Genomic DNA, 22,674 nt, shown 5'->3' with positions numbered 1-22,674 from the left:
ACAAATAGGCTACTGACTTAGAAGTCTTCATTGAGACAAGTATTACAAATTAATGGAACAAATCCTGTACCCGAAGACTTAAATATCACAGTGGCTCTAATGGACTTAAAACTGAACTGACAAACTGATAAACTCCATTGCAGCTTGTTTCTTGTATGATCCACACTGATTACTTTAGGTCGACAATGTAAGTTGGGGAGAATATGTTTGAGGCCTGACAAAAAAAAATTAAAACTCATAATGAAATTAATGGCAGCTGTATGGCTGTAATCCATGAGCTACATTTGAAAATGTTGAATTCTGAAGGCAATTAATTCCAGGCAGAAAACAACCTGGCTTTTCTTTTTTTTTTTTCTTGTCACTTACCTACATTATGAAAGGACTGATTGGTTTCTGAAAGCAGTTCACACAAAGCTAACACGAAACCAGCATACTCTGCCTTCAGGCAGAGTAAGACGCTAGATGAAGAATATGATCACTGAAATTTTGTTAAGTACAGCAGCCTATGCTTTTAAGGTTCTCAAAACAACAGTTTAAAGGGTTTGGTTTTGTAAAAATATATACAGGTCTTATGAAATTTAAATGGTTCATTTACTAGGAACCACATTTCTATGTATGTTCCAGTCTTTGTAGCGGAAGAGATTCTGTGGGATAAATGTGTACAGATATGTAATTAGATATATGCACATAATGTAGACCTGTTAATTTTATGTGAACCTTTGAAAAAATGCAATATCATGTCCTTTTTTTTCAAGTCACAGGTATGAGCCCAGCACTCCTTTGTAATAGCTATAAATTTACATTATACTAAAGGTTTGCTGAACACACAATATAGCAAAGAAATGCTGGGATCTTAATGGAAATGACATGTCACTACACTGTAGTATCACTGTAGCTGATTTGCCATGCTGTCACTATGAATTACTAGTCTCAACTGTACTAGCTAGAATGCACATTTATATACATACACTTAGTCATATTTATATTAAATATGTATCTCATCAGTTACCATAATAATTACATTTCAGGATGTAATTACATTTCAGTATCTCAAGCATTCAAGGAAAAGAATATACAAGGACTATGCAAATCCTGAAACAAAGTTTCCTGTTTATCAAGAAGAACCAAAAAACTTCTTTCTGGAGAGTGTGTTGGGAGGGCAGGCTGCTGTCATGTTTCTCAAAAGCTGTGACATACTACATACATACATTGTACTGTGTGTGCATATAAACACACATATGGAGCACTGCATAACAGTAGCCCTGGAAGTCTATTACTGTTTAATACCTTTTTTTTTTTTTAAATCTGAAAAATAATGAGAAATATTCTGTAGAATTTTTTTTTCAAATTCAGTTGCAATAATATTGCATAATATAATAGTAATTACAATATTGGTAGTCATTAAGGAAGTTTGACATAGGATTTAATCAGTGACAAAAAACTTAGGTTGGCAGAAATGCTGCAGACTATCGGAATACTTTGTACCTTGGGGTTGGTCTAATGTGTATATTATCTTGAATTGTCTCTCAATTTATTAGTCATCTTCATTTAAATAAAATACCAATGTTACCTTTTCCACTAATGCAAGTCAATAGATTTCCTACCTTTCGGAACATTAGTGGCTCAAATAAAAATGGCAAATCCCTGTAACATTCTTGGCTGGTTTATGCTTTCAGTATTCTTTTTATCCTATTACTTTAAGGTATTGTGACTAATCATTGTTAACATTAACTAATAAAAATGATTTTTAAAATATGTTAACATAAAACTTAGAGTGGTCATAGCCATTTCATAAAGCACTGGCCTCAAGAATTAGTCATTGATAGTCACCAGAAGTGTCACCATTTCTGCATCATTCTGATTTATCTCTTTCATCTTTGCTCTTGCAGTTATATTCTCTTCTATTACTCCTGCCTATGATTCAGTCTGTTAAGATGATGTTAAATTCAACTTCCAAAGGAAGTTAAAACCAGCATATAAAAATGACCTTGTTTAGTTTCCATTTCTCTGTGTGCTTCTTGCAGCTTTCTATGACAGCTGTCAGTTATCTTGTGACATTTCATTGACCTTCAAGTAATTTTCATTATTCATGGATATTTATGACACTCCTACCACAAAATTCCTAAGACCCCCATTGCTTAGTAATTCACAGGTTTGGGTTTGGTTTTTTATATTTCTCTAAATGCAAGACATTTCCTAAGATATTTCTCTAGTCTGAATAAAACCTACTGGGTGCACAGATTCTGGGACTTTTTTCACTCTAAAGCCCACTTTCGTCTCCTGAAAGAGGTGAGTATAGTATATACTGGATTAGGCTCCCTAGAGGTAGTCCCAGTCCTTCCTCTGAACCTCTGGGAAGAGAAAAGGCAAGACTGCTCATTACTTTTAAAATGTAATGCAACAAGACTAGAAGAGGAAAAAATATGTGAAATGCAGCAGTCTTTAAGATACTGGCCACAACATGATCACTAAACAACTATATACATCTGTAAAGTAATAGGCTCCTGGGGACAGTCAAGTAACTGCATTTGTACATTCTCACAGAATAAGGTAGCAAAAAATACCCTTGCAGACATTTTTCCATCTCCATCAGATGTAATAAAAGAAACACATTCTTTATATAACCTTGGTACATACATGGTCATGCTATATCTTGAAATGTGGAAAAAATAACACAGCAGTGGAAAAACATAAGCCAGATTCATACAGTGTTTAGCAAAATGCAGAACTCCCCTATTACTATGTTTTCTATGTGAACTCAAACTCGTGGTTGTTAAATCAGCATCTCAGTTCCGTTTGGCTTGATTGCTTTCTCCATTGATCAGATTCTTCTCTTGTTGTTCAGCTAAGGATTGCCATTTCTGCCTATTTTTTCTACAGCCATCCAGTAAAGGGTAGCAGGCCTCTGACAAATGCGTTAGGGCCTGAAATAAATCAAGAATATGTAAAATGTATTAAATTTAACAACAAAGTAAGTGTTCTTAAAGATTACCATGAGAGACCAGAATGAATTAAATATGAGGTATATATTTAATTGAAAACTAACATGTATTTTAAACTTCAAGGAAGACTTCCTGCTGCATATCAAACATGAACAAAATTACCTGGCAGTAGTGCAGATTAGACTGAGGTATGGAAAGAGTGTTTGAGCCCACTGATTCTGTAGTTACTATGACCAACGGCAAAGTACACAGAGAAGAAACCTGGCCCCTCTGCTGGTCACTATACAAAATGTAACATCAGTCAGAATCTCACATGCAATTCAGGTCTTGCTGAAATAACTTGAGGTAGCAATGTCTAGTTCTCCTGTTACTTTATATACAGACCCTACTGAGTTCCCAGCTTGTATAAATCTCCATAGATCCTTCTGGTTTTATAGGCTGCTGCATTAGTTCCAGTAGACCTAATTGAATTATTGTTCATTTACACTATAAGAATAGGGCTGACATCTCTGTAGTTTTCCTATTTTATTTATCTGTATATATCTAAGCAGCATTTAGAAGTGCTAAATGGTATTTTTCAATTAAGAAAATGGAAAGAATGAAACACATTGCTTTTATTTTTTCACTTAAAATAAATACTTGTAGATCGTTCAGTTTAACTGTACTGATTACCTAGCTAACACAAGCCACAAAACTTCAGTTCATAGGGACCTGACCTACTCTGAATAACATGGTCAGTCACATACTCGCAGTGCTGTATTGGAAACTCATTTATGTTTGTGCTGTGTGTCACATTCCTACTGACTGGAGGAAAGTGAAGAAAACTCTGAAAAAGCTGTCATTGCAACCCTTGTTTGTTTTTATAGCATTTGAATATTGGGTGAGTGAAGTGTTTGCTTTTTCATTTTCAAAGTAACACTGAAGTTGTTTTACCATTTATTACTCACTAAAGAAAACAAAAATCTGTGTAAGCAGGTAGTATTCCCTACCTGTACACCAGTCAAAAAAAACCAAAACACTGGATCAACTCAAACCATAGCCACTTCCTTGAATTTACCAGTGCTGTTACTGGTTTTGCCACTTCTTCCCCATAAGGCTCCCCATCTTCTTTAGTGCTCTCTGCCCTGTAGGTAAGTCACTGTCACTTATCTGTTGGGTTAGGACACAAGCTGGCATATTCTGAACCTATGTGAAAATCCCAGACACTGTCAGCCATGTGCTGTTCCAGTTCAGGTCAGACTTTGGAACAAGATGACAAAGAGTGATGCACTGAAAGCTGTAAGAGGCAACATGTTCTTATATCAAAATGCATTAATCAGACAAATATACCATTAATGATAAATGCTACTGTAATAATTTCTTCAACTGAATAATGAACCATATGTGATATATAACAGAAAAAAAAAACACAAAACAACCTTTTTTAACTAAGGGAGTAGTTTTGTACGTGATTTTTATTCTAATTTTAAATCTGCTACAGTGAGCAGTTCTGGATTTAGATGTTTGCAATTCTTGCTTAGGCATCATACCTCATACAGCTGCAAACAAATAGCATCTATGAATCCAACCTGCATGCTGGGAATTTTATTTTTCTTCTCTCTGTTCATTAAATCCTGCAGATAAGAAGCAAACAAGCTCTGTGTTTAAATGCGTTAAATAAAACCATAGCCAAAACCAAAGAGAAAGGCTGCAATTAAAAAGTGGCACCTTAACACGCACAGCAAGCTCATCACAGCAGGGTATCCGTACTTCTGTTACAATGGAAGTAATTTGACTGAATGACTTGCCTTAGGAGATTGTCTTTGGAATGACAGAGCCCAAATAGCTAGACAAATAGACACGCTTACTGGGTTTCCATAGCTTGCAAACAGGTACCAATTTAGGAATGTATTTCCTAGACAATACTGATTTAGAAGAAATAATGCAGTCTGTTCTTCTGGCTCAGAGATAACACCACATGATTGGTGTTTGAGAGCCACAGAAGAAAAGTGACTACTAGGAAAGAGCTGGCCCTGTATTCTGGTCAGTGGGAGAAATTGTTGCTTTTGAAAGTAATGATGTGAAGTGCCATTTGTAGAGGCCATTTTGAAAGAGGTGATTATTCATGACTTGTCACTTACTGTTGGTTCTATGTTGAGTTCCTTCCGCTCTTTATCTCCTTGGTCAAAGAATTCAGTAGCTATAAGCTCAGCAATCTGTAAGAGATTTCACACATGGAGAGCCCTAAAAGTTCACTAGCTACCTACAGCCAAAAGCTATTATTTCCTGTCTTTCCTTAGGATATATTGAATTGGGACCCCCCATAATGAAACTCTCCAGCTTAACAACTAGCTTTTAGGGTTCTTCATGCACACATCTGTACACAAACGAAACACCTGGCGTGCTGATATTTACTCTGACAAAACAAAGTAAAATGGCACATAGGCATCTTATCACTGATATCAGCTGCAATGATCAACAGAGAAAAAGGTCAACTGATACTAAGGTGTTGTATCAGTTGACTACTGCCTTCTAGTAACACAGAAATGTTGGAAAGAACAGGTTCCTGATTCACCTTTAGGTTACTGCTAACATGGTGACATAGCTAAATGCACAGATCTTGCTATAAAGACCTGAGAAAGTCTTCAGTCCACATACAGCACTTTGCAGGAGTACTTCCTAAGCATTCCACCACTGCTTTTGCAATAAGGACTGGATGGAAGGAGCAGAAGCTGTTACGCAGTATTTGTATTTAGCAGATCTTAAATTAAAGTATATACCCGTTGCTGAACTGGCCATGGTTTGGTTATGGCTGATAAATCACAGGCAGTCATCAGCATTGCTCTGTAGAAAAAAATAAAAAACAACAGAAAAAAACCCTATGAAATGTAGCCACCAAGTCAAGTGATTAATAACAGTATAAAATTTCAAAGAACATCAAAGAAACAAGTTAAGTTAAAGCGAAGTTATAAAGGTATCCAAGGCTCAGTGATGCAGCAGACTTTGACTTTTTGTGTGAAATGAGCATGCAGAAATGAGCAAAGCTGGACCAGCTTATTCGGTGGATTCACATCAAATGAACTGTTTCATTCTGTTTGCTACTGGACAGACATCACATTTATTTATTTATGACATTAGCAGTGACTGCCATTTTATTGACAGTATGAGGGCCAAGAACTGGAGTAAGAATAGATATAAAACATGACTAAATTAGGCTGTTTTTTAAAGGCACTGAATTTGAAATACGGCATCTTTTCTTTCCAAGAGAGCCTATGTAAGCCTGGTTTTCTGTAGCTGTGCATTACAATATGTCTCTGATCTTAATGCTTTCTTTTCTTCCCTGCTATTAAGGAATCTGCTTCAAAACAAGCTGCCTGTCCTCAATATTTAGCTATTAGTTTCAACAATTCTATATTGAAGTATAAAGTATCCACAGCAAAAGAACATGCTACATAGGCAAGAACCCTACACTCTTCTGGGAAGAACAGAAATGTTCACAGAGCTCCATGTGCTACTTAACAAAGTTTATTGTACAGGTTGCAGAGTTTGTAATTCAGACCCAGGGAGTCATTCAGTGACTGACCACTGGCCACTATGTGCTAGTGCCAGTTTGTACAAGCCCAGAGCACACAGATCTGCTGGTTTTAATGAAATTCACAGCAACATGGCATTGAAAATCAGGTACCTAATAATATTAGCTGACGACTTCATAAGTCTGCTTTTACTTACAAAAATAGCTCTTTCTGTGTAGGATCTTCCCAATTAAATTGCTTCTTCCTTAGAAGTTCAAAAAATTCTCCTCTTCTCCTTTAAGGAAGTTAAAACAAAAGTTTTTGCAGCATGCTGACACAAATTCAAACATCCAGCAATGACTATCCAGCCAAAGTTGCCTTTGACTTACTTTATGAATAGTGCTAGGTCTGTGGCAAGAATGGCTTGTTTTATCATTTTCAGTGTGGCCTTGTATTCTTCAATGGAAAGGCTGCCGAGAATCTGGTTTCCCTTTTACAAAAAAAAAAAAAAAAAAAAGAAGCCGGGGCTATCAGTAAAATGGGCAACAGCACACCAGTTTGTTAAAATGTCTCTTGGATACTAATTCATTTGAGTTGCTTGCTCATATCCGATGTCATTCTTTTACCCTGCTTTCTTTTGCACATTCCCCAATTTAAAAATAAAAATTCCAGTCTTGAGTAATGGCAGAAAGCAGAACAGCAACAGCATCCTAAGCAACTATTACAAAACAAAACTCCAAGCAGAGCAACATCAAAGCCTTTGAGTTCATTCCATTCATCAAAATTAAATTTGCTGCTAGCTGTATTGTAGCATTTCTCTCTCATCTTCCTTCTGATCCTTCCCTGAAGCAGAGGCACTACAATAGATTCCAGTACCTGCCTATACACCTCACATAAATGAAAATATTTTCCTTTTATGAAGCAACATAACAATTAAATTCTATTACATAGTAATATAAGCTCAGCAGCCCACGGTTAAACCAAAGCACTATGGAGCTGGTGAAATAGCAACTTGCCTATATTTTAGAATTAGTTAATAATATAAACCAAGAACTTAGTTTCACTTGCATATTTACTTAACTTGGGTTTGGCTTCACTTTGGAATGTCAACATTAGCAGTGTTTGGTTTGGTCTCATCAGAACTGCTTTGTGTATGTGCAGGCTGGAATGTTTTTTGAAATGAGAGCAAGGACTTGGGTTTGTTTGGTGGTTCATAAGAGGTCATGAAAATGACAACAAAGCCTTTTGTTTCCTTTGGTCCAAGGAAGCAGGTACTCAAAAGGATATTAGCAAGGCTTCCCTTGTCAAGCAACATTTGGAAAGGTTTGGCGGCACTCAGCAATGGAACCGTGATTTCAAAACTGCTTCATTTGCATTCTTTACCCAAAAAGGAATAAAGATCACTTAGGAATGTAAAGGGTGGGAATCTATCCAAAAGCTAAAAATAAAAAGTAAATTAGGGAATAGTTTCCTTCAGTGTGCAAAAAATGTGGCACTCACTGGACTATTCAGGATCATAAGGCATTGATCAAAATGATGATGCTCCATGATTGAGTGGCAATACAGTTGAGCCAGTGGATGTTCACTTCTGCAGAGCAAAAAGACCGATCAGATTAAGAAATCAAATTAAACATACTACTAGTCCAGAAATGACTTCCCTCTTAATGTTATTTTCTCATTAACAGTTTTTCCAACCCACCCAGGTTTGTGCTTAACCAGTTCCTTTCCTCTTTCTGTGTAAATTCCCAAACAAAGCAAATACATTTGGAAGGATGCAGGGGGTGTAAAGGCAAAAAGACAATGCTGTTACTTTTCAGAGCATTGACAGCTCTAGTTTTCTGCCTTCTGTTATCTGTAGAGACCAGCTGCACACAAGGAGTGAGAATATAATACAAGGTTTTATGAAGAGTGAAAGTTTTTGTATGAAAGGGGAAGGCAACAAGGACTCACAAGCAGGGCCCAAAATTGTTGATCGAGTAATTTCCCAGTATTAGTAACTGTACCGGTAATTCATCACCACTCTCTTCATGACCAACTACTGCAATATCTTATCTTATCTTATCCTATCTTATGCCCAGGGTAAAATCCAAAAGGGAAACAAGATGTTGGCTGTACTACAGTCAGAGAAAACCAGCATGAAACCAACTGTGCCAATGCAGAATTTAAAGCTATCTTAGTCTAGAAAATAGAATTTACTGTTTGAGTGGCTTTAGATAAAGCATATCTAAACTTCTCCTTTCTGAGGGATTCTGATTTCCCCTGTTCCTCATTACATAACATTCTTAATTTTTTCTACTGTATCTTCATTTTCAGACCCTGGTCCCATGTTGCTTATGTCATCTCTTCAATAGATCTCAATTCATTTGCAAGTCTCTTTGGCTGCTGATCCTGAATCCATTACTCTTAATTATAATCTGGCCTACAAATGTTTAATCATGTCAGAAATTCTTTTTTAGCATACAGTTCCTTGGGACTTTTTGTATGGTTAAGAATCATTCATATGAATTAGTAGCTGCAGGACTGGGTCCCTGTGTAAGTGACTGCACACGGAGACTCAGTAAAAGTCCTAAGAGGAGGCTGGGAATTTCAGAAGCACAAAAATGTGTAGAAAAAGATGGAAAGACAAACTAAAATGCAGAAAGGGATATTAAAGGATGCAAGCCCCTGAGGATTATGGGCTGACTGCCCAGTTCCTCCTCTGAGACCACTGCAAAAGGCATACAGAGCATATTTACTTGTGTGTTTCTGGAGGGAAAAAAACTGTAGTATGGTGCTAATGCATGCTGGGTGAAAATTCCCATTGAGTTAAGTCGAATGCATACTGTGTCCCCTAAAGTTCATCCTGACTGAAGAGAGAAATATGTGAGAAATATCTTTTAGTTTATCTTCCCAAGTTCTGCACCAAACTAGAGCTTGCTCGGTACTTACAGACCCTGGCTGTCTGGGAAGACACAAGTGCTGGAAGTAAACTCAGGTCCTACTACTGTAGTACACAGCATTTCTGTTAAACCACTGCACTGAGCTAAAGAACACCACTGCCTTCTGAACACAGTGGTTTAGTTATGCACTATTCATACTCTGGGCTTGCCTACTTTACATGTGGGTTTGGAAGAAAAAGAAAATAAACCCTCAGCCTATCTACCAAAAGACCTTTCAGCAGTTTCTTTCCTGTAATTTCTACTACCAGGATTATTTTAATTTTTGAAACCTTGTTGCTTAAGAAAAAAACTATATGCTAAGTATCCACAAGATACTTAAGAAACAAAAGGGATCTGTTCCTAGAAACTTTTCAATGAAATGAGGGATTTAAAAAACAAAATTCATGGAACTTTCCATTGCAAAACAATTATTAAGCTGTAATCATTGCTGCTTTGAAGCATGTGCAAATGTTAGATCTTGCTGTCTGTGATACTTTCCCAGGACATTTCTGAGAGGAGATGACGCATCTCCAGATGTCTTCCAGGAAATTTATTTTTAAATAAATAAAGCAAAAAATAACTAACTGGTTCCAATCACTGCAAGGTTACAGTTACTGCTGAAATCCCCTTTTAAGAAACTAGAAAAAGGTTATTCTTTCAATTTTGGGGATTTTGGTTGTTTTTAATTTGCTTTACACATCAGTCTTAGTGTTACCCTGAACACATCTATATGAACGGGTGGAATTCTGCTTCAGCTTACTTACTTTCTGTCTTTCCAGTATTCTCTGCCTTGGACAAACTTTTCCTCCCCTAGTATCTTACTCTACACACAGTGAAAACAGCAGACAACTTCTTCCACCCTCCAACTCTCCCAGAAAAAGACAGAAGTATGCACTTCCGGGTATCTTTTCCCCATTGCTGGTCAGATCAGGACACATTGCCAAATCAGAGTAATCACATTATACCATGTTTTTTAAGTCAAGCTATTTATTTAAGGAAAGATTGTATACTGTTACTTGAATACTAAATTCACTGAAAAACACATTTTAAGCAGATCTGAAACTACTGATAAATTATAAAAAAACTAGGTATTTTTAGTTAAAAATTAAAATACGGAGAAAATTTTAGGAGAGTTCAGATGCCCTATTTTGATAACTTCAAAATAAAATATTTTCTTTAGTAAAAATATTTTGTTTCAAAGAATGTTTTGACTTTTTATGTTGTAAAAGTTTCTCTGTAATTCTAGAACTGATCAATGTTGAAGAGCATAGATAATACTAAATCAGTGCAAAACAGTCATACATTTGTGATGTGATTTTAAATATGTAACTTATCCAAATCAACTTACAACTCTGCAAAAACATGAGTTCAAGATGGTAGGGAGACACCTTGGTATCAGATAGCTGCGGATCTCAGCTCAGAGACCCACAGCTGGTTGAGACTAAACAGGGAACAGCTGGCTAGGCAGGGAGAAACCTGAAAAGCTCCACATTCCCTACAGGTTGTCCCTTAGCAGTGGGACCTTTTGCTGTCACTGTATGGGCAATGGGGGATATGACTTCTGAAACAGGAGTTTGAAGGTGCTGTCCCTGCACAGCTTACTAAGAGTTCACTTCATCTGCCATTTTAATTAGTCAACCACAGTGGTTGGGCTGTTCGCTGTGGACACTTCTGGCTGTTCTTGCACTTACTACTTTGTTAAAAACCTGCTCCTTTACACAGCCTCACATTGTGAAGTCAAATAGGTTGTACTTAATTTAGTGCTGTGATTTTGGTATTCATTTGTTTTTACTTAATTTCTCTCAGACTTACCTCTGTATGTAAGAGTTGTTCACTCCCCTGTGATCCAAATCATGGCTTAGAGTTGCTATCAGCAAAGCCAGTGTTTCTAAATCAGTCAGTTTGCTCTGTATGTAGACAGTAACATAAGTGAGTTAGCTTTGTGATGGGAATTTATTTGCACAATGTGTTTTATATCTGCTGTCTTGGCTTTACCACACAGCAGATACAGTTCTAGCCCAAGGAGGAGAAGGACATAAAATGGGATGCTGAGAATAAGGGGTATCTCTGAAGTTGTGGTGAACACTAATAATCATTCTCCTACATCTCAATGCAGACATCAATGGAGACATCTAGCCCTGTTTACACTGATGAGGAAGTGACTTGCATATCACCTGACAGTGAAGAGAGAGCGTGAGGAATCATTTAAAATTCTGACCCCATGACTTTTAGCTCAGCTATTCCATTACCTCAAGGGCGTTAGGCTACATTTCAGTATAAACATTTATTATAAAATGTCCTTGGAATAATCAGAAGGAAAAAAAAATACATGCTTTTCATTGATTACTGGACAAATAAGTGAACAGAATTTTAAAACCCATAGAAAACAAAATTAACCACTATCTGACTCATTATTTTGAGTTTCTTCTGGACCTCCAAAACAGATTAGTGAACAGGTTATAGTTTCTCTTTTGTGACTGTTTCGCATCTTAAATATTGTTAAGCACAATTAGATAGAAAATTTATTTAAATCTGTCCAGTAAGAAACAGAAGCTGGACAAAGCTACACTGTTGATGCAGTGTTTCATAATGGGACAAGAGCCACAGGCACAAGAGTCAGTTCAGGAATTTGAAGAACAGGTAGTGAAAGCACTGCCACTGGGGGGCTGCACCCTCTGTACAATCAAAGCCAAGTTTTCTTTAAGCAGTTACAACTTCTGTAGATTTACATCTGTTTTCTAGAAGTGAAGCCTGTCCTTAGTGTAGTTAAAAGACAAATCAGCTTGGAAATGACTGTTTTTATGTTTCTGCTAGGAAGATGTGTCCCCCATCATGTTTTTACCTCAAACTAGAGAAAAAATTAGAAACTTATGATCAACGCCATTCTGACTCCAGAATCTAGGACCCGAAAATCAGTGTGGAGTGAATCCAATGTAGTGAGGAATAAAGGAGTTTATGGAAATTACAGTGGAGACAGACAGGATTCCAAAAATAGCAAGCAAGCTATCAGGATCATCAGATCTAGACCACACACAGAGCAAAACTACCATGTCCACTGCAGTATAGAAGGAATATGAAGCCTTTTCTTTTGTCTTGTCCAGCACCTTTTGTCTTGTTGTTTGTTTGGTTTTTTTTTTGTGAGACAAGTTTTCAGAGGAAAGGAATGCCTCTTCATTATTGATACTAGGTTTTGGTCTACAAATAGGATTTATTTATTCTCTCAGAAGTATTTACTGAAAAATAATATAAACCAACTAATAACAATGGTCTGTAATCAAAGTAAAGAAACACGTTAATACAGAATAAATGGACACATTCTCTTTTCTTCAAGAATATAAAAAAAAATCTAAAAACATATTTTGAAAAAATCTTGAATTGGTATCTTTAATATTCTGGGGATCATATAACTCTTCAATATTTACACAAAAGATAGATTAAGGTTTTTTTAAAAGATATTATATGTCTTTTAAGTGGAAGCTTGAAGCATTGTTCAAAAGCGTTGAAATGAGCATTTAAATCTTGATTTCCAAAAACATTCTACTCTTTGTCTAAAGCTGTATTCAGCTCTGTTTGGACTTAAAAAATTTCCTGTTGAATACTATAAGGAAACACCCTGAAAGAGGGTCAGTCTTTTTCATCTCCACCTTTTTGACTTGCTTGTAGCATAAGAATTAACTTTAAAAAAGGACATAATCATGCATGTGTTTTATTTGAGATTTTCCCACTGTATCTACCTAATCATTTCCAGAGGATTTAACTGAAACTGGGTACATAACAAGATGACAGCCATTTCACAAACCAAGCCCTTAAAGCTGTAAACCTTCAGCAAAAATATGTTGATTTCATTAGCAGTGCCACAGGATGATGACCATCTTACTGACATGGCAATCAAACTATGTATCATTATAAAATTTTTTTAGAAGAAAATTTTTAGAAGATTCTTAATGTAGAAACAGCAAAATGTACCTGAATTTTACCAGATTTTAAAGCAGCAAACATGCACTGCGCTGTATTAAAGGCATGTCTCCAATTGTGATAAGCAACGTTTTTCCGGTAGTTTTTCTTTACACTTAAAATCCATCTGCAGAGAACCTTTAAGAAACAGCATCACATAGTTAACTGTAAATGTATTTGAAATCTATTTTTATGAAAACAAATATTTCTGTAATATTCCTGCTTGAAAACTCTCACAGCAAAAAAAATAGTTCCTTTTAAAAGTTCAAATGTAACATACTTGTAACTGCCAACATAGATAAGAATATGCTTACATCCACTAGTTCAGCCTTTCATTGAGTACGTAATACTTATGTGTTTGGGGTTTTATTACTAATGGCTAAATGTTAATACCAGATGCAGTGCTGTTAATTCAGAAACTGAGTTAAGTTGAGCTAACTGGGAGAAAAAAATCCTTGTTTGTAACAACATATTTGACAGAGAAAATGTATTTTTTTATTTACAGAGCTCTCTTAAGACCTGTTTTGATAATGAACTTGTGGCTCTTCCCTCATATCAGCTTGTCAAAAGACAAGTAGAATAGGACTTCTGAAAGGAAATAAGTATGACAGAAAGACAGCGATCACTGTATTGCTGGCTAGTATTTTTTTTTATGGAGGAAGAAAGTATGTCCTGGATGTTTTACAAAACAGTTTTACAAATTGTGGGTTATACTTCTAAAAACGTGAAAGGTGTGAAGATCAGATAGGAATTCAATGTGTACTAGAAAGGTCCTTTTGTTTAAATGAGTACAGCATACTGCTCTATGTTAAATGATGGCCTTGGTTTGTTCAAGAAAATTTCTAGTATTTCTAGTGAAACACTGTGTACTTACAGAAATGAAAATCCAGTATCATTCACCCACATAAATGATTCCACACAGAAAAAGCAGCAGTGTTCTCTACCTTTCCACTGTTAAAAAAGGAGTGCTAACCTACTGCCAGTTTTCTTTAGCTGTAGTATGGAAAGTTGAAAGTGTAGCTTCAAATCTGTCAATGTTCTCTTGCTTCTATTGAGATGTGTGATTATGTGTCTACTGTCATGGTGTTGTTCTGGTTTTGCAAATCCATCACAATTTTTCCACTAAGAACTAGAAGCCCACCACTTACTGGGCAGTACAAGTTCTTGGCCTTACTACAAAGGTGAAAATAAGTACTGGAATATTCAAGAGATCAGACTAGGTAATACAGTACTCCTTTCAGCCCTTGAACACTACTAATTCAAACTGGCCTATAAACTGGTGATCTACAAAATAAATACCTGTTTTCTTTTACTAATTTGTTTGCCTATGAAGTCCTCTGAATAAATCTTGCTTTTTGAAACTTTGTAAGTTTTGTTCTAAACTATATAAAGGAAAAATAACGTATTTAAAAATGAAGGGGTTTACAAATAGAAATTGCGTGTATTGACTGGAAGATGCCTAAAAGGTTATCCTAGAGGTCTAATCTAGTCTACCTACAGGGCTGGGAGGAAAGTAAAAATACCTGGCTAGGTCACCTCTGACAGACATATCTACAACTCAGTCTATTAGTAAAAACATTCACAGAAGTTTCCATAGCCCACCTAAGTAATCTGTTTCAGTCTTTACTATCTTTATAAATTTGCCCCTTTTTGCTACTATGGCACATTATTGACTTTTACATGGTTTATAATACCAGCAGCTGTGAAGTCTGTTACCACTTCTGTTTACCATTTTTAATTTATGCATTTGACATGACTGCTACTGCTGAACCCAGGACAGACTGATTTTGTTAAGTCTTTAAATATTTGTTCTTACTGATTTTGAAATATTGCTATACATTCTCAAACTCATTTGAATTTTAACTGAGTCCTCTACTTCCAATCCCCAAGTTTTCTAAAAGTGTTGCACAGACCATTAACCGAATTACTGATTATTCAGTAAGACCAAACTAAGGACACACTCCAGTACTGCCCACTTTACATGCCTTCCTAGTTTGCTAACTACTCTTTAATACATATTTCCATTTATATTTATTGTGGACTTATTTCACTGTTCTCCAATTTTCTAATACTTAAGTTGTCTCTTTACGTGAAACAACATTTGACAACATTCATACCTCATGTTTCATTTGGAAATTTTGCACCAGGTTGAGGTCTGTGAACATTCGTATTGTACACAGTGTTGTTTCAAAATCTGATAACTCAAAATCACTGAAGTTGAAGTCAGTTAGGTTGAGAGATTGTGCGGATGGTACTACAGCAGCCTAGAGAAGAATAACAGAACACAACTTAGACTAGGAAAGAAAAGCATAACATAAATACTGGCTTTTTCCACAAAAAAAAAGTAGTGAGATAAAATTTTAACTTTGCATTACATTGAAACCTGATGATTACTTCTCATTTATCTTTCCTTAGCCTTTCTCATTTAACATTGCCTTACATCCTTAGATTTAACACACACTTTGCCATAGATCAAAAGAATAAGGGAAGGATTAGGGAATTTGTGAATGCTCCATCCCTGGTGGTGTTCAAGGCCAGGTTGGACAGAGCCTTGGGTGGCATGGTTTAGTGGGAGGTGCCCCTGCCCATGGCAGGGGGGTTGGATCTGGATGATCTTGAGGTCCTTTCCAACCCCAACTATTCTATGATTACCAGGTCAGTCTGTCATCTAAACCGCCAAGGCAAATTGTAACCAAGAGTATGTATGAAACTGGGAGACTGAGAAGCTACGGCAGTGGAGTTTTACGTTTTTCTGGATGTGCAGACATAAAAATCTGCAACTGTTTACATTTTTCTAAAAATGGTGAGGAAAGAGATGTCAATAGAACAGAATTCCTAACAGAATCCACAATCAGCACTATGGTAGTCAGAACATGCCCACAGGCAGAGCTTTCTCTGGTCTAGAAACCTGAAAAATTAGGCTTCACCTGTGATCCATAATCTTTAAAAACTTTGGACTGTTTTTGATCTAATCTGAATACAGTCATAAACCTTCAATATGAAATGTGAAATTATAAAGTACACAAAAAAAAACCAGCTCTATACAAATCTGTAACTTCTATTATCAGTAACATCTCCATGTATTACATGTACTCCAACTTGGTTGTAATTAATTGACTTTCAACGTCAATGTTAAGGTTGCTAACAAAATAAATGGTAAGTCTTACACTATAGAACACAATTTAGTATCTTTTTCTTTTCAGTAAAATAGAAGGTAGAGTTGTCAGTGCTACTTCTTTACAGTTGTTTCACCTCAATATGAGTGTGGTTTAAAAGAAGGTCAGAGAAAACTGAAATGGTGAAAAAAATAAACCTATGTGTTCATCATCTTCTTTGTAATTCTAGGGGAAAGACATTTCTCCAGCATGGGGAACTGTGTCCTGGAAGGCTGAGACACTGAAGAGGAAGCATGTTTCATAATCTGCAATATTTTTACATGTAGCGTACAAACCAGTTCTCCCCATGTCTACCAATCTCTGTTCCATATAAATGTGCTGTTATGTTTCCTGGGTGTCAATACTGGAAAGTCACGAAAGATTATGAAAAACAGGATTTGCACAGGAAAAAAAATCCATCCCTCTTACACATTTCTTGTACCAGAAATTTTGTGTCCCTCAGTTTGGATTCATTTCGTATTTCACCTATGAGCATGTGAAAGAACCACGAGGCCAGTATGTTCAGTGCAAAATAAAGTGACCATTCAGAAACTCTAATGACATAATTTTGAAAAACTGCAACTGCCGTCTGGTATTTCATGAGGAAAGGGGCTGGAAGGACACAGTAGGAGCTCAACAGAACACTTCGTGCCTGTGTTCTGACTTCATTCACAATTTATCTTTCCCTTCCTTGATCTCCTGCCTTTGACAGCTAGAACAGCAAGTTTCATTTCAGCTGAGAACATTTCAGGGTAAAAAACTTGCACATTGAAATCTTAGCTGTTCTTGAAAAGAAAGAGAGGTAACAACTACAAAGAAATTGAATCATTCAGATTTACAAAGAAAATCAAACTGCAAAAAAGCAGAAGATAACTACTTTCGTATTAGGCAACAGTCAGAAAGTCTATATGCCATAGGGGATGTTTTCAGTAATCAAAGTTGTAGAATGTGCACCAAAGAAAGAAAATAAGCTTTCTAAATAAAAGAATAATGCCTAAAGAAGTAATTTGAAGAATGGTCACTGAATTAAGTATCTTGTACGCAAAAGCACAAAGAAGGAACCAAATGACCAATGAAGTGGCTAGATCTGCACTGCTATACACAACAGGACAGGGATCATTCTCTAGCAGTGATGTGAAAGGCTACAAACTGATTTGTCCATACAACATAGCACTTGGTCCGTGGTTTCCTTTGGGCTCTGTGTGGTGCCCTGAGGTTCCAAGATACCCTTATATTTAAGGCCTGGTTTTCTTTTTTTTTATTTTTCAGCTTAAATTATCTGAACTAATCTGATTGGTGTGTTAAAATTCAGAATGATGGTTTCATAGCATGAAAATCTTCTCTCAGTGAGCAACAGTGTGGTGGGACTTAGGTCCAAAATCTGTACAACACTAACTGTTCCAGAAATAACCTTAGTCTTGTGCCTTGTTCTGTGGCACCTTGCTTGTTCAGTCCAGTCCCATACTGCCCACCTTGTGGTCTTCTCTATCTGCCTTCCTCTCCATCCATCCATCCTTCCCATTTTTTTTCGTGCAGCAGGCTGATGCTATTTCCCCAGAAAGTCTCCTCCAACAGAGAGAACTGAAGAGACTAAGCACAGGCTATGTTTTAAACTATACTTGAAATTTTAGCTATAGTTATTCCTTAGGCAGTTGTTTCTAAACCCAGAATTAAACATGAGCAGAACAGGACACTGCACAGAAAAGTAACTGTAAAAATAATAAAAAAATTATCATCACATTAACAATTAAATTCAGAATTTCTGTGTAAGGCAGTAAAGTTGCACCCATACTTGGGATGCTTGAAATGTACCAAAGTTATAAAACATACAACATTCAGACTTAGCTGCAGACAGAAGTGTTCTCAACATTTTGCTTCTGAAATACATAATTATTGTGTAACATTGCATCAGCTGTTACTGGCACTCAAACTCAGTTGGTATACTTCTGCTTCTCCTGCAAATAACTGCAGCTCTTTAGCCAACCTGTATCTCTCATTGCAATGTTTCTCTTTTATGTCATGTATTGATTCAACTCAGAAACTGATCAGTTTAAGCTTCACTGTATTTTTTATTTCTGGAAGATGTGCTTCTGCATGTTTAGGGCTCACATCCATGCCTTTGTTGTTCTATTAGTTGAGCATTTCTAACATAATAGTAAAAAATTTAATTACCGCTGTTACCTGCAGCTCCCTCGTTTCCTCCTCAGCAGCAGAAGCATGGTATGAGAGAACCTACAGAAAGAGGAAAGTAGCCATTAGTACAAACAAAAGAGCAATATAGTGAAAAGGTATTTTTCCTAAAGCAGAATTCTCAGTTCGCAGCTGCATGGCTTTGCATTGCATTGCTATTGCTGATGAAATTTAGTTTCTATGCAGCGCCCATGCTGGTTTTAAGGGAGCTCTCGGGAAGCATATGAGGAGATACCTGTAGCTTTCAAAAATCTCGCACAGCACAGAATCTTCTTGAGATAATTAGTTTCTATAAAAGAGCAAAGAACTCTGATTTTTTCTTTGGAAAGGTTTTATGCCCCACTTTCAAAGACAAATAATACACGAACCAGCTATAAATATGAGCCTGACATTGTTGCCATAGTAATCCTTTCAGGAGTTTCTTCAGACATAAAAGAAAGTTTTGCCCTAACTGAAACTTGGCAAAAAATCTGAAAGACAGTATGCTTGGTTTAAATTAACAAAATAAGCTCGTATCCTTTTAGCTGTTGAGAACCAAGGACATGAAAATGTTATACAGGTTTTTTAGCAACTAGAGACTGACTTTTTATGAAAAGAAGCCATCTTATATACCAGCCTATAACCTGTCTGGACTTTCTACGTTACCTATAAAGTGTTATAGTAGGAGAAAGAATTGCTAATTTGCCATGTAAACAAACAACTCTTTTTTTTATGCACTGAAATGGTTTTGACAATAATTTTACCACCTTTTTATTTAACATTGCTTAACAGAGGTCTATTTGAGAGTTTTAACATTTCTTGTAAAGGCTACAGGGTACATAATCCCCATTTAGGAATTCTGTAAACACTCTGTTTACATAATGAATGTTAGGAAATTCAAAGTCTACAAATTTGGGACTTTCAGCTACAAGTTATCACCTCCAAGTAACTCAGCTTCTCAGACTGAAGCCTTCTTTAGCTATTAACAGTAACCATTTCAAAGGCTGAGATCTAAAGATGTTCATCTTGTTATGGTCTGATGGAGTCTGAGGAAATTACTGAAAACCTACATTAATGCCGCTTTTACTCCACAAAATGGTTTGTCTAAAGGACTGAGCCAAAATCATCACAGAAAACCTCAGACAATAAAAGGAAGCCCCTAATCCACCAAACTGTTTCCTCTTCCTATGCAACAGAACAAAGCCATATTTTGCCAATGTGTAGCCTCATGTAGAGGAAAAGATGCATTCAGCTCACCACAAAATCACATGAGTAAGGTTAAAATACAATACCAAGTTAAATAGTCTGCTGGCAGATACAGAAACAAGCAGAAAAATTCCTGTGCAACTCAACAGGCCAAATGCTGTTCTTGTAGGGGAGAACAATTTCTGTTCAGTATCCATGCAAACAGCTGCACTTCTGTGTAGAGAGAAGATCTTGGAGAACTTAGGATCCATTTAAGCTAATGAAAGACTGCCTAGATTTTGAGCTCACCTCTAATGTCACCATTTGTTTGGCCATGGCTCTTTCTACAGCTTCATACATCTGTGTATTTTGGATCCCCAAGCCACAAAAGATGACAAATGCTTCCAGGAACTGTTCGTCATTTCTGTTGAAAGCCTTGATTTTGCCCGAATTTTCTTCCATCTTATTCACAAGTTGGCAAACCCCTATGCCAGGATACAGAAATTAAAAGATGTAAAACAGAGAACTGCTGACATATCACCTATGTATGGAACATCAAGAGAAAAACTGAGGCTACAACAGCTTAGCCTACAGTATAAACCAGCAACAGACATAAAGGTGACACACAGGAGTGCTACAGGATTTTCACCAGAGATTTTTTAGAGTAATTTCACTATATTACAGAGTAAATGCTAAAATGTTCTATATTTCTTAGTAGATTCAAAAGTATTTCTTAGGATTTGTAAACCACAAATATAGGGCTTTACAGACATGATTATCTTGTGAAATTCCAGGGTCATTTTATTATTACTAGTATTCTAGATTGATTTAATCCCTAAAGACAATCTGTCCTTTAGAGGCTAATTAGACTTTCGTAACCATGCCAAAAGAACATTTATGAAAGTCAGAAGAGTGGTACAGAGAGTTTTCACTTCCTTATTTGAGTCAGTACTGGAAATTTATTTAAATAAATGAACTAAACAGAGAATACCCAAGTTGAGGCTCAAAGCTAAAGTATACTCCCTGATTCTGTGAGGATGTGATTGAATTACAGCCTGCTCCAAAGACTGCTGAGCTCACTGAAAAGCATCTTTCTTACTGAATTTGACTTGTTAGGTTCAAACTTGTTGGTAGTTGCATCTGTTTATTTTTTATTAAGAATTTCTGGACTCTTGATGTGCACATGCCACTGACAGGTAACTTCTACCAAACCTTGCTGCAACTTAGATCCTTCACCTAATTTTTAAGCAGAGGGAAATTCACACATATACCTCACTTTAGTTTTAGGCAAGGATTTTTTAGGCAGTTTCTGCTAAGAAATCGAAGTATTAATTAAAGCAGCTGCACTGTAAGTATACATTGTCTTTGGCCAAAACTGCTCTGGGGGTGATTATTCTCTTTTAAGTGAGTCCAAATGTTTTCTCACTCTCATGAGTGTAAGTACTAATAGTTTCAAGCATAAAAGCAAGCATTTTCCTGGTCACATGCAAACTGTGCTTTTAGAAGAACACTGGTGTTGCATGTAGAAGTTTAATGTCTGTTGACAGTGTAACACTGTCTTGTTTCCAAAATACATTTTGTTTGGGGATCTTATTTTAGTGTAAAAGTCACCTGTAAAGCGATCAGTAAAAACATTGTGACTGCAGCTGTAAACTGTTGTGGCAGGGGTGTGGTAAATGAATACTGCAAACAGGATTCTAAACCTTTTTGGAATGAGATTACTATATACTTGAATAATAGTAAAAATACCTAGTCCCAGCAAATAAAGATTTAACTAAGAGCAAGATTAACATACCTGTGGTGAAAGCTTTAGATTTGAGAGAATGAAAAAGTTCTTTTCATCTTTCTTGTCAATAAGATTTGCTCGGTTTTGCTGTGGACAGTTTTTCCCACCCCATGCCCATCTGCCCAGCACACTTAACCAAATTCTGGTAAACAAAATGAAAATCTAAATCTTAAAAATGAAAAAGTAGACTTATAATAGTCTTACATAATATATAATATGCTAATGGAATTTCTGGGTATTGTCCCAAAGACAACTTCTTAACCTTGCCCTATTACAGATCTGAGCATTAGGCAGGCTGTGAAAACTTAAAAGAATTTAAGGAACATCTCCCAGCGAGAATTACTCAGAGTTGGAAAACCGACCTAAATGGGTAGCCTGATTAAAACTTTCAGTTTGAATTTCCACAGTAAATAACAGTAGAAAAAAAATATATGAGGTCAGATGTGACTCTTTTACCAGTACTAAAAGCATAGTGAGATATCTCTACTTAAAGTTCAACAGTTCAATCTTTGTCTTGGTCTTCTAGAGTCTGGTAGAATATTTAAACAAAGTAATAAAAGAACTAATTTGAGAAGCTGATATGAAAAGAAATTTCAGAGAACTCCATCAGGTGAAGATGATGCTTCTATTTCTGCTTCAGGAGTTAAAAGCAAACAAACCAACCCCAACACACTTAACCCCCCAAACTTGTCTTCATGGAAAAGAGACCTCATATTTACTATATACATTGGATTATGCAGTTTTGCCACAATTCTCAAGAAAAATTATTTGAAGATCATTAAAAAATGCATTCTTGGAACTCTTCACATTTACTTGCCAAATGTTTTTTAAGCTGTGGAACCTGGATTCATGCTGCTATCTAGGAATCAGTTTATATTATGTTCTACTTGCTTGTGGAACTTACTGATGCCAGGAAAGCAGGCTGATACACATTCTACTCTTCATGGGATTGGAAAGTCCTGGTAATTTCCAAAAGCATCATCATCCCTATGTTTAAGGTGAACCAGAAACTCCGTGCAAGACTTAAGCTTATTCCCTGACCAGATCCTCAAAACTTTTTAGGTGTTGTCTTTG

At 36.3% G+C, this 22,674-nt stretch overlaps 1 protein-coding gene across 7 annotated transcripts in view; it reads right to left on the bottom strand.

The window, feature by feature from the left end:
* Nucleotides 1-2,037: 2,037 nt before the first annotated feature.
* PDE5A (phosphodiesterase 5A) overlaps nucleotides 2,038-22,674 on the bottom strand; it is a 114,152-nt gene continuing 93,515 nt past the window's right edge. For 6 of the 7 annotated variants that reach the window (XM_061443749.1, XM_061443731.1, XM_061443756.1 and 3 more), the window contains 12 exons: nucleotides 20,124-20,299; nucleotides 18,633-18,692; nucleotides 15,423-15,569; nucleotides 13,318-13,443; nucleotides 11,164-11,258; nucleotides 7,934-8,021; nucleotides 6,823-6,923; nucleotides 6,651-6,728; nucleotides 5,702-5,765; nucleotides 5,063-5,137; nucleotides 4,472-4,555; nucleotides 2,038-2,924 (listed from right to left, as the gene is read on the bottom strand). In XM_061443749.1, the coding sequence (XP_061299733.1) occupies nucleotides 2,787-2,924; nucleotides 4,472-4,555; nucleotides 5,063-5,137; nucleotides 5,702-5,765; nucleotides 6,651-6,728; nucleotides 6,823-6,923; nucleotides 7,934-8,021; nucleotides 11,164-11,258; nucleotides 13,318-13,443; nucleotides 15,423-15,569; nucleotides 18,633-18,692; nucleotides 20,124-20,299 (1,232 nt within the window). In that variant the 3' untranslated portion in view covers nucleotides 2,038-2,786. The remainder of the gene's footprint in view (nucleotides 2,925-4,471; nucleotides 4,556-5,062; nucleotides 5,138-5,701; nucleotides 5,766-6,650; nucleotides 6,729-6,822; nucleotides 6,924-7,933; nucleotides 8,022-11,163; nucleotides 11,259-13,317; nucleotides 13,444-15,422; nucleotides 15,570-18,632; nucleotides 18,693-20,123; nucleotides 20,300-22,674) is intronic. The other variant, XM_061443740.1, reaches the window with a different exon arrangement.

Source organism: Pezoporus flaviventris, unplaced genomic scaffold, assembly GCF_033815535.1.
Source record: "Pezoporus flaviventris isolate CSIRO_AGI_PZ_B2104156 unplaced genomic scaffold, CSIRO_AGI_Pfla_v1 ptg000002l, whole genome shotgun sequence".
Lineage (NCBI taxonomy): Eukaryota > Metazoa > Chordata > Aves > Psittaciformes > Psittacidae > Pezoporus > Pezoporus flaviventris.
This window is presented reverse-complemented; position numbering and strand designations above follow the sequence as displayed.